At 40.4% G+C, this 12,451-nt stretch overlaps 1 protein-coding gene across 1 annotated transcript; it reads left to right on the top strand.

The window, feature by feature from the left end:
• Positions 1 to 2,876: 2,876 nt before the first annotated feature.
• STMP1 (short transmembrane mitochondrial protein 1) lies at positions 2,877 to 9,122 on the top strand. Its single transcript, XM_062492442.1, has 3 exons — positions 2,877 to 2,940; positions 6,110 to 6,163; positions 8,662 to 9,122. The coding sequence occupies exons 1-3, from the start codon at positions 2,926 to 2,928 to the stop codon at positions 8,740 to 8,742; spliced, it is 150 nt and encodes a 49-aa protein (XP_062348426.1). The 5' UTR covers positions 2,877 to 2,925; the 3' UTR covers positions 8,743 to 9,122.
• Positions 9,123 to 12,451: the final 3,329 nt, after the last annotated feature.

The following is a 12,451-nucleotide window of genomic DNA, read 5'->3' as shown; positions in this document are numbered from 1 at the left end:
ACTAAATTTTTGACAAGCTGACTGCCCTGCAGTTCTGATTTCTTATTGCAAATTGCACAACGCATGTCTAGTGCATGATACATTCTGTATCTGTTGTGTACCACAATAGTGCATGTCTCCATGGCAAGACAAAAAAGTCCTGGATAATTAAAACTTCTCAGAAACCTTGAAACCACATCACAGATTATAAGCAAAGCAAAGAAATTGGGCAGAACTAAACTTAAAACATACAGATTAAACATAATAAAAATTTAACAGAAATTTTAACAGGTGGTTTTCTGGCTCCATCTGGTGTTTATTTTACAAAATTTCCAGATCAAGGAAGCATGATTACTACTTCCCTTTCCAGCTACACATGGAAAATAAAAAGTGGTATTAAATAGACAGTTAAACGTATGTGCCTGAGGACTTACATTCAAAGTTGTATATTATTTGTTGTGAAAGTAAAAGAAGAATAAGAATACTTCTTAAAATTAGATTTATATACTGTGACTTAAATAATTTTCAGCTCTCAGAAAGAGCTTCTATGGCAAACTTATACCATTTTTCCTTAGGATACCAAATAGACAAAATACTATTCCTCCCTAATAACCTCGCTTTGCATACTTCCTCATGATGGCTAAATCAATACTGCTGCTTTATTCAAATAAACTCTCAAATATTTGCAACAAAATCATCACAAGTTTTCACATCAAATATTTTATTGGTGCTGCTTTCAGATCTGACAATAACATATTTACTGCCTGTAGAGAAAAAACACCTGCTCCACTTGGTTTGTAATAGTTCCTAGGAGGAGTTGATCCATCACTGTCCCAGGGGTTGAAGCAATACAAATGTGTCATTAGTTTCCTGACCCTCCTTTTGGGACCTTCTTATAGATGTGTCTGATATTTGTCCTCTTCCAGTCATTAAAGATATCCTCAGGTGTCCATTACTTTTAATTATAAATTTTAATATTATAGACAGTGGCCCTCCAGCAATGTCAGCCACTTCTCTCACACTGGGGCAAATTTTGTCCAGGCACACAGACTCCTGTGGATATCAGAATAATAAACTCTTCTTTCTTAGCAATTCACACAATATCATGATGCACCACACTTCTTTTTCTACTGGGCCTAACATATAAAAAAAATCCATGTCCTAGTATGTTCATAACCCAGCAAACCTATTGTAAAAGCAATGTAAATTAAATGTTACCCTTTTAAAAAGGTATTTTCAATTTCCATAGAGTGGACTACATACATACCGCACATGCACTCTAAAAACAGTATTAAATCAACATGAATGAATCTTCAAATATGATTTAGGAATTCAGAATAATGTTGAGTAGCCCGTACTTCCTGACAAACAAGCTTTCTGCATTCCTCAGTGGCTTGAATGTACTTGGCAGAACACCAGAGTTCAGTAGATAACATGGAGAAAGTCTTCCCTAACAGCAAAAAAGTAGGCTTGGGTTGGTTTTTTGGGTTTGATTTTTGGGTTTGTTTTTTGGGTTTTTTCGGTTTAGCTTCTCCCCCCCACATTTATAAAAGCACAGTAGTTGCATTTATAACTATCAGACTGAGCTCTTCCTTCCACTAACATATGCCAACCACAGCACCCACCCTCTACATTCTTTGACCCAAAATGATTCAGCACTGGCTGATACAAATGGAATATTTTTACTTTAAAGGAAAAAAAAAAATGGTAGTCTACTAAATGTCAAAGAGAAAATTCACAGCATGTAGGAAAATAACCGTGTAATGTTGAGCCAAGACTGCCTAACACGTGTTGTACTCATTGTAGCCTAAGCATAATAACAACATTCTTAATGAACTTTATCTCCCTGTGATGGTACTGTGGAGGCATTATAACTACTGTAAGCCTTGTTTGCCCCATCTGGTTTCTGATATGTGCTCAGGCTGGAGCTTAATATTATCTCAGTGCCCTGATCCTGCGCACGTGGAGAAGGCTTCAGTGTTAGGAAAATAGTTATTAGCGGCTCATTTGCTCTTTCCAGAACGAAGCTCATTTGTGAGAGCCCTGGATGAGTAAGTCATTCCAGAGGACAAGGAAGCCCAGCCCTGGCTCTCCTGCCACATCCATTCAAATGTGTGTCATTCCCAGGTGTCAGCTCTCGCTCAGGTAGGGAAGAACAACGCACCAGCTTTGGGACACCCTGAAATTCAGGAGAAAGTGCTCTCGAGTCTGGGTCCCTATCAGGGTAGATCAGAACAACAACAAAAAAAGGTGTTGCTTTTTTCTTTATGCCTTTTTTTTTTTTTTTTCCTGAAGTGGGTAGGAAATCTTGACTTCACCAGGGCACCTTCCACAGGAAGGCAGAAGCAACACATTTTCTATTAGAGGAGCATTTGATCTTTCTGGGAACCCACACATAATGTGAATTAATTTCCTTCCAGGGTAGAGTTTCCCAATAGCTCAAAAATATACGTATCTTGTGGAGGTTTTTTTGGTTTGTTGTTTGATTGGGTTTTTGTGGTTGGTTTATTTTTATGGGGATTTTTGGTTTTATTTTGTTGTTTGTTTTGTTTGGTCTGAAAGTTCGCGGGGCAGGGAAAAAAAAATTAAATTTAAATAAACTGCGATAAAACCTGCCGTCTCTTACTGACTTGCAACCGGAGAAAAATCTAACTGGTATTTACCGCCCAAGTCCCGCGAATTAAGTATAGCCACTCAAAGGAGCTGAAGCCAAAATTATACACGAAGAACTACTCATATAACCTTAAAAAAAATGGAAAACACACAACAAGCACCGCTCGGAGGCCCCAAGAGCGGCCGGGCGCGGTTCCCCCTCACGCCGGGCCGGGGGCCAGCCCAGAGCCTTCCCCCGGCCATGGCGGCCTGGGCGGGCCCGGAAGGGGAGCGGCCATCGCCCGCCTCACTTCCCCGGCTGTCGGGAGGGGTGGCGGCGCGGCCGGTGGCACCATGCTGCAGTTTTTGGTAAGGCTCCGAGGCCCGGCACCGCCGGCACGGCACGGCCCGGCCCGGCCCGGGGAGGGAGGGCCTGGGAGTCCGGCCCGGGGAGGGAGGGCCCCGCGGCCCCAGTGTCCGGCCACCCCCCCTGCCCTCAGTGTCCGGCCACCCCCCCTGCCCCCAGTGTCCGGCCACCCCCCCTGCCCCCAGTGTCCGGCCACCCCCCCCTGCCCCCAGTGTCCGGCCACCCCCCCCCCTGCCCCCAGTGTCCGGCCACCCCCCCCTGCCCCCAGTGTCCGGCCACCCCCCCCCTGCCCCCAGTGTCCGGCCACCCCCCCCTGCCCCCAGTGTCCGGCCACCCCCCCCTGCCCCCAGTGTCCGGCCACCCCCCTGCCCCCAGTGTCTGGCCACTCCCCTGTCAGCGAGGTGGCTGTGCCTGGTTTTGTGTCCCATCCTTGAGCGGCTTCCCTTCATCCCGCTCCTTCCCACCCGTCCCTCTTGTTCTCGCAGAAAGGTTGCCTTAAAAGCTACTCTGAAAACCGAGTTCCGCGGCTTGGTTTTCCTCCGAGTCGTGTTGGTTAATTTGCCTCGGAGATTCTGCTTGCTCACGGTAATGCTCTCCTTGCTGCTCAGATTTCTTTGTGTAAGCATAAGTGCCTCTCTGCTTTAGTGAGAGCAGGGTCGGCAGCCCTTTTCATTTTGTACACCCTTAAAAATATAGACGCAATCCGCTGCACATGTGGATTTTTATATACGGAAGTTAAGGCAAAGGGTCGCGTTTCATTACTGCCCCGAAGAAAAGCAGAATTGTTAGACTGATTATTAGACTTCATCTTTCGTTGGGGCAGGATAATTCAGCTGGCTAATGAGTTTCATAGCAGGTGTTGATACAGAGCAAGAAGTGATGGCCTTCTCTAAGTTGGGAGAGTCTTGCCTGTTTTTGTAGAGTAAATAAATGAGGCCTATTTCTCATCCCAGCTTTATAGTAACAAGTATGAAAGCTTCAGTCATTTCTGTAGCTGTTTATCATCCCCTCTCCACTTCAGTGAAAACCTTCGGAAGGCTAAATATGGTTATCCTCTGTCAAAGTTTCTTTGTTTATCAGCTCCACTGCTTTCTGCCAAAGTTGTTTTGTTTGGTTGGGTTTTTTTTTACTAATTCTGGGTTTCTTCCCTGCTTGGGTGTAGATTGGATATTTGACACTTGCTCTGCCTGGTTAGGGCTGTAGCAGAGAGATAAAGGAATAATCTCACAAACCTTGTGTTTTTGCAGCCCAGAGTTAAACATTAAATAAGCTATTTGTTTTCAATGCATCTTGAAATGCTGGGTAGAAATTGGAAGACCCTGAACTCTCATCATCCCTGTTGTTTTTAATCAATGTGCACATTTTCATTGGCTATGTGTTTTGCTTCTCATAAAATTGAAGTCTTTAGTGATTTTTTTTTTCTTCCCCCCCCCCCCCATTGCTCAAATTGTCAGCTCTAAAAATAAGTGCAGCTGGGTGGATGCAGTGCTGGACTTTCCAATAAATGAGTACACTTTCAGAGAGTACTGATCTCAGTACTGTCTCTGCTGAGTAAGGGTTATCTCACAACAGAATATGACACATACTGGAAAGGTTCTAGGGTAAAAGCCCAGACCATTGCTAATAAACAAGGATCTGGTTTGTATTTCCAGGTGGCTTCCCAGACACTGCTAACGGTACAGGAAATTCTCTGCTAGAGTGATGCTCTGAATTAAGAGGAATCACAGGTCTGTTTTTCATCAGTGCATTATTTGTTAGTATCTCCTAGGATACCTACTTAGCTGATAATTGAAACTACAAGAGCATATCATAGCCAGGGCAATACACAGAAGAATAATTATTTTTAAATTGTTAAAGCTAGGCTTTATAAAGTAATTTTAACAAGGAATAAGACCAAAAATGTGTTTAAGAAAATGCTGAAGGAACTTGCAGTCAGAGTTCATTTGACAGCTCTCAGCCAATTTTAGTTTTCTATAGATAGATTTTCACCAGTGCTGCTTATGGAGTCTGAATCACAGAAAATATGAGCTCTGCTCTGTGCTGCTTTGGGCCTGGAAAAGATGTCTGGTCAGTAAATGATGGCAAAATGATTGCTTTGTGGACAGTGGTTTTATTTTTCTTGAAATAGTGTTATTTTGACAGCACTGACCATGAGCAATAACAATTTTCTTAAATAGAATTGGCTGCAGCTGTTACAAAGAGTGATTTGTCTACTAACAATGAATGAAAGCACAATATTAGTAGTGTCCCCTTCCAGATAGTTAAATGAACTTTCATGGTATAGGGCAGACTTATTTTGAAGTGTGACAACAAAAAATAAAATGTAGAATGCTGAGGAGTTGCTGAATGAGTATCTCATGGTGTGTCCTTGAAGAGAGGAGTTTCTTTCATTTTCATTTCACTTTCCTGAAGTGTTCTTATGCCTGAGGATTTTTCTCAGCTGACAAACAGCATCTGAACCAGACACTGAGCTTGTGTTTTGCTCTTGCTCTGCTGCCAGAGTGCATTTTTATGGGCATCCTTCATCAACTATAAGTCTGCACAGTTGTCAGAAGAGGTTGTGCCCAGCTTCCAACCAACTGTACTGCCTTGGAGGAGCCCCTAGATCAGAGTGGATTTGGCGGAGTACTGGTCTCTTGGGGTCAGAAGGGTCTGTCTGGAAGATGCACAGCTGTTGCTGCAGAAGAGAAGAAGCAGGTTTACATCAGTTTATGTTGTGAAGTTGATTTTTTTTTTTTTATTTCATACCAAGACATATATGTTCCTTTCCAACACTGAGCATTGTTCTAGGGGGGTGTTGCTGAAGGCTTTCCCAGCATGGACCAAGAGCTCTGTGATTTGTAGGTCCCTGCTGCTGTCTCCCCCATTTTTCTAGGACTTACTGCCTTTGTGGGTGTGTAGAGAACCTTACAAGGATGAGCACAGCTTGATTCAAATAGTCTTGGGGATGTGTATGGAATAACAAAACTGTGTGGTATTTTGGAAATGATGGCACGGTGTTTTTGGTGAGGAAGGTCAGTGAAATTGCACCTCTCTGGATGAGAGATGGGAAATGAAATAGGAGTGGAGTTGAAACTCTTTAAAAGACTCACAGTATTCCTTTTTTTTTTATTTTAGGCAATATGCTTTTGATGGAATGATATTAACTCTTCTCCCTTTCTTCCATTTTAGCTTGGTTTTACTCTTGGCAATGTGGTTGGGATGTATCTGGCTCAGAACTATGATGTGAGTATCCTGGTATTCTCAGAGATAAACCTGTCCTGAACTGAAAATACGTGGCTGTTTTCCCTCAGTTAGAATTGAATCAGTCTTTATTTCGATGGTTTATATTATTTAAGCAGAACGCTGACTTTAGTTGCTGGAGAACTCAAACTTGTTCATGAAGAATTACCTCACTGAAAGTGTGGTCAGGCATTGGAATGGGCTGCACACAGGGAAGTGTTGGAGTCACCATCCTTGGAGGTGTTCAAGGAATGACTGGAAATGGCACTTAATGCTGTGGTCTAGTTGGCAAAGTGGTGATTGGTCAAAAGTTGGACTCTCTGATCTTGTAGATATTTTCTAACCTTAATAGCAAAAAAAAAAAAAAAAAAGAAGAAGTGGAAGCAAAGCATCATCTTCTCTGTGGCAGTGCAGTGCTTAAAGCCTAAACTTCTGTTCACACCTAGAGCTAGAGACAGCCATCTGCAGGCAAAGACAGGAGAAACAGAAAAGGTTTATCAATCACTCATGGATTTTAACAGCATTAAAATACTGATTTCCTGTCTTGGATAGCCTGTCTTCTTACAATGTTCTCCACTCAATATAATTGCTATTAAAAATCATTAGACCTCTGTAGCCCAGACCAGTAGTGAAAACAAGTTTTGCCAGCGTTTTTGAAAATTCAATACTTTCTCCTGCTTCAGAAAGTATATTGACCTGCAATCTTTCTTCTATTCTCACAGTGAGAAAAGAAAGAGAGCTTTCTTTTTTCAGTTCTCAGTTAACAGAGTTGTCAATGTGAGAGGGCAGAGGAAAAAGATTTCAAGCTGAACCTTCAAACCATACTTTTAATTACTGCCAAGTCAGCAGAATCCCTTGTAAGAGCAGTGCCACTTTACTTACTGGCTAGAGGAGTTAATAACATTTAACATATAAACATTTTTAAAATTCTTATGCAATCTGTATTAGCCTTGCTAAAAGAACAAAATTGTTGAGGCTTTGGTGACATTTGTGTCTTTCTTTCTTTTCATCTTTAGTATTGAAGTCATCTTGCTTAAAAAACAAAAAAATTCTTACATTTTTCTCTTTTTTTTTTTCTGCACAATTTCTGGTGATTTTTCCTGTCGGTTAGTCCAGTAAAATGACTAATGAAAGGCTGGTGTTTCTGTCCAATACATGTTTTACAGTGTTACAGAAATGTAGTCATAAGAATGTATTTGGATGTGTCAATATGTATCACAAGCATTGTATGGTGCTTTTCCGGCAGCACTGATAAAGTATTGCCACAAGAGGGGGACTCAGGCTTTTGATTTCCTGGAAGTGGTTCCCTGGGAATGCAACACTGACTTGCAGGATGAACATGGAAATTTTATTGCTGGTGTTGAAGATGATTGGTTTGAGATGACATTTAATATAAGCTTGTCGTAATGAGGTCCTAATTCTGCAGCTGTGCAAACAACGTGCTTAATAATAAGTTCATGGAGGGTGCTGCTGGCAGTGGAGTTCTCTTAGTTCAGTTTAAATGGGAGGTGTGTTACAGGCTGGGCTCCTAATTTCATTTGCTCAAACTGAGCTTAATTCTGAAAAGGAAGGTAAGAGTAATTTAGCTTACCAACTCTGCAAGCCTCTGACTATTCAATAAGAGAACTGCATTCTGTTTGGATGAACTCCAGCTCTGTGATCCGGTTGCATACGAAGTAAGAACCCAGGATTTTTTTTTTTTCACAGCTAAGAGTGGAAAGTTTGCTTTAATTTCATTTTAACCAGTTAGCTTGTAAAATCATACATTATCACTTCCCAGTTTTAGCTATTCATAATCTTTTGCGATTAGGAGCTTCAGCTTTTTTTCCTTTTCAAGTTATCAAAATTTACTGTTGGATTATTTTATCAAAATTCTTTTATTTGTCAGAGAAAGCTAAAGTTTTGACACTCACAAGCAGTAAATTGAATTTTCATTCAAGTGTGAAAGGGTGCGAGTTTGCTATGCAGTAGAATACTCCGTGAGGGATTTTCTTTCCCACAAGATGAACCAGGAGAACTATTTCTTAATAAATTTCTTGAGAACATATTTGATGCTCTTGAACATCTCTTTTCTCATGGGTTATGACCAGTATAGTGCAATCTAATTTCCGGTTTGAAAGCCTGTGCATCAGTGTTTAAATCTGCTTATTCTTGGCAGTTTGTCTTCTTTCACTCAGGAAGCCAGACTGGTCATGCTAAATTTCCTGTAACGTGATCTTTTTTCCTTCCTCCTGTTCCCATCACCACTGGCTGACTTATAGCCTTAATAATTTAAGTATTCCCCAAAGCCCTGTGTGAGGTGCTCTCATCTGCTATTTGCCTGATACTGCTTAGATTTAATCTCTGTGCAAGGTAACAGATACTGGAAATACCTTTTAAAAACCAGTTTAAACTTTACAGAATTTCTTGCTGTATGTATGGTATTGTCTTTCCTGATGAAACTCGCGTTGCCCAGGATTTTTTGTTGTGTGGGGTTTGATTGTTTTGTTTTGTCTTTCAAGATTCCTAACATCGCAAAGAAGCTGGAAGATTTTAAGAAGGATGTGGAAGCCAAGAAGAAACCTCCTAATGACAAGTCCTGAAAGAGCAGTGTTCCCGAGGTCAACTCTGGGTGCACCAAGGATTCAATTTACTTTTCAGGCAGCAAAGGTCAAGTAGAGGGTTGGCATGGGAGGTTCCTCTACTCTTAGTCTTCTAGAACTGGAATATCCTTCTTTTGAAAGGGCAGCCGTGAGCTTTTCCTGGGACTGATTTTCAAAGGTTTCAGAATTTGGATGTGCAACTGTTGCGTGACTAGATGATATCATTTGTATTTTCAGTATTTCTTTTCCTAGTATTTTGTAACCTGTTTTTACCTGATCCAGCTGGAGTGCTTTTGGTCCTGTTACAATGTGTACCTCACACTTGATAATACCCTAGCTCTTAAAACAGCACAAAAGAAATAAAATGCATCAAGAAGTAACTTTCAGAGTTTGTCATTTGTTGTGAGCAGTGGTTCTTCACTGCCCTTAAGCCACACACACAAGCAAAGCAAAGAAAGCAGCCATTAAAACCCCTGGTGTGTGAGAGAACACACATCCTCTTGTAGAACTCTTGTCTTCTGCTTGAAACCATAACTCTGCAAAACTCCTTTGTCAATTCTGAAAAAAAAAAAAAAAGTTGCAGTGATTTGAATAGATGAAATTTTATTAATTCAAGAATCTCAGTATTTTCCCCTAAAAATAGAAGAGTTCTATCATCTCCGTTACATGGCTTAAATGACAGATTCCCCTTGAAAATCTTTTGCAAGATGTGAAGAGCAACGAAATCTGCCAGGAAAATATTCTTTCTTTTATTAAGAATGCCTGGTGTTAGACTGCTGCAAACAAGCACAGCCAATGACCTCCATTTGTTCAAGCTCTAGATTAAAGCATACCTAGAGTGCTTCTCCATTAATGTTTTAATTGGGATGAGGATTGTGCCTTCACAGTGCTTTGTCCTTTTACTGTGTTTTCTTTCTCATCATAGGAAGACTGTAGAGCACATGGTCTGTATTCCTCTCAGAAGAGACTAAATCAGAAGATGTGCTTTGATCTCTAATGGGTGTTCAGTCCATTAGACAGGTCTAGAGATACTCAGAAGGAAAAGATCACAAGCTCTGGGCACTAATTGCCTTGATTTGTCAGTGAAATGTGCTGTTTGATATAAACATAGCATCAAAGCTCTAAAGTACAGAACTCTCCATGTACCCATTGTAATTTTCACCCTCTACCCCAAAGCATTTAATTTGGCTATATCTGAGTGGACTCTAGTTCAGGAGTTCTCAGTGCATCAGTAAAGACACATTTACGGAGTGCCCTACACCAAACGCTTGCTTGCTTTGCCAAAGTGTGGTGGTGACAGACTTCTCCCACAATGCTTTTCTGAAAAAGAGGAAATAATTCTTCATGCAAAGATTCTCCTTCTTAAGCGATATAAATATATCAGGAATGTTTCACCTGTAATCTTAAATCCTTCCTTTTACCTCTGCCCTGAAATGTGTAGCTGACACAAAAGCTTTCAGTCTCTGCAAAAGGTTATTTGACAAGTTTAAAAGCCAGCTCAAGTTGGACAATCTCAGTAGTGATGCAGCAAATTTTCTCTACAGCAAACACTCCAAGAAACTCCAACAGGGGAAAATGGTTGTACCACCTAAGCCCAGCTGTCAGAAACCTTGTGGTAGCAGCATGTGTGGGAGATACCCAGAATGTGCTTGGTGAAGGGAGTTGTCCACTGAAGTACAATTATGTTTACCTTCTACTGAGTTAGTACTATGTGCTCTGCTTCTTGAGGGAGCTTTCCATTACCTTTCACAGACTTCAGACCTGACTGAAGGAATTGTCTTCCATGCACAACAACATTTCCAATAGAGTGATAGTGCTGCACATCAATTTTGATGTTTTCATGGACGTGATGAGCTTAAGTTTCCCACAACTTCCTCTCTCTCCCCCCTGCCTTTCCTATTCTTTGGCATTGAAAAATATTGTTTCTAATCCATTTGTTTTCCTTTGCTTGCCATATAAAATTATATTAGTGTTTAAAATTGGGTTATTTCTTTCCTCAAACATACTTTATGTTCTTTCTTTACATGGAGGTGAGAAGTGAAATAATATTAAAAATCTCTGTTGCCAAACAGGCCAGTTACTTTAACAGTGTTTTTGGAGCTTCAGCTAAGCATTCCAAGTAGATGTTAGAATTCTTTTTTTTTCCCCCCATCATATTAGTAACTAAAATGCTGCAGCTGTAATGCTGTGGAGACAGTATATGCTCATAATATTAAAGACAGGATTTCTGAGGTATTTTACACTGTTTACAGCACTTTGCAACACTAAGATGGAAATCTTAGCTCAAGCTGAGTTTTTTCTTCCCACACAGTAAGCTGTAAATCTGGATAACATTATAAGACAACTGATGTGGACTTTGCAACTACTCTATAACACAGTTTGCCTAGCATGAGGTTATCCTACGTGATACTAAAATTTAACCTTTCAGAGAGCAGAGGGTGAGCACAGACAATGACTGCTTGATGCAGGTCTTGCATCTGGGGACTCTGAGTGCTTTGGATACACTGGTGTCACAGCAGGGCACAGAAGGTGGATGCTCCATGAGGTTACCTAGGAGCAAGTTTCCCACTTGGGCTCTGTGAATATCTGCCCATTTCAAATGCCTATGTGGATAGCTAAAATTGCCAGCTAAAATATGCAGCTTTTCTTCCTTTGCTGAAAACAGTTGTGTTCATGTATTGATTCTTTTGAGACATATTCTGGAACCAAAGGTTCAAGGCAAAATGGGAGGAAAGGAATGTATGAGCTATTAACAGACTTCTAAAATATTTACTGTGGATTGAGAGTATTATCCTGTGTTGGGAAATGCTGCCCTAAGGCTCTTCTGCCATTAAACAGTCAAGGGTTAATAATCAAAATAAACAAAAAGCCAGATAACAAAGCTAATTACTAGCTTGCTGGGAACCAGAACTTAAAGTTGGTTGGATGCACCTCACAGAACTTCACTAACATGAATGTTCAGTGGTTTTTCCATCCCAGAACCACAGCATGCTGCCTCATGATGTGTGCTCCATCCCCGGTGAAATGAAAACATTGAAAAGCAAGAAACTGGGATTTTTGGAATTAACAGTGTGTTAACTTCATAAACCTGGATTATATCTCTCTTTGCAAAAACAAGATTGTGCATTGATATTCAAATGTAAAAATCAATATTCTGTATGGAATGCAGAATTATTTTTTACATTAGATGGCTATCACTGTATAAGTTGATGCTAAAATCCAGAGGAAAATCTCCTGTATAGTTCTTTTTAATTTTGCCTCAAAAGGACAAAAAAGAGATGCAGTTTTCTTTGTTAGACTTCTTAGTGGTACATGTTAACATTTCTTTTACAAAGTCCTAAACCGAGGTCATTTTTATTGAATTTGTACTGAGATAAAGTAACTCTGCAGGTTATTTCTTTTTCACTTGAAACATACATTTTTCACAGATTATCAGTTTTACTTTCTGGAAAAATAAATTTCCTAAGTATAGGTGCTCCTGCCAAAGTCAATTCTGTCTTTAGTCTTTAACGCACCTAGAAAAAAAATGAATACCCCAATCTGTAAATCACAAACCATAACGACACAGTAGCTTTCCCATACTATGAGCCCAAATGCTGGAGTGGAACACACTTTTTGTTTTCTGTGTGGAAACATAGATAAGTACATCTATGAAGCCTTAATAGGATTCTAGTAAAAGGTAATATAAAAATGTAAGTAAAATATTATA

Source organism: Cinclus cinclus, chromosome 4, assembly GCF_963662255.1.
Source record: "Cinclus cinclus chromosome 4, bCinCin1.1, whole genome shotgun sequence".
Taxonomy (NCBI): Eukaryota; Metazoa; Chordata; class Aves; order Passeriformes; family Cinclidae; genus Cinclus; species Cinclus cinclus.
The sequence above is the reverse complement of the archived record's forward strand: the minus strand, read 5'-3'. Positions and strand labels throughout refer to the sequence as shown.

Coding starts and splice junctions, on each gene's coding strand:
- STMP1 (XM_062492442.1), top strand. Junction 6,164..8,661: donor ATCTGGCTCAGAACTATGAT/GTGAGTATCCTG, acceptor TTGTCTTTCAAG/ATTCCTAACATCGCAAAGAA.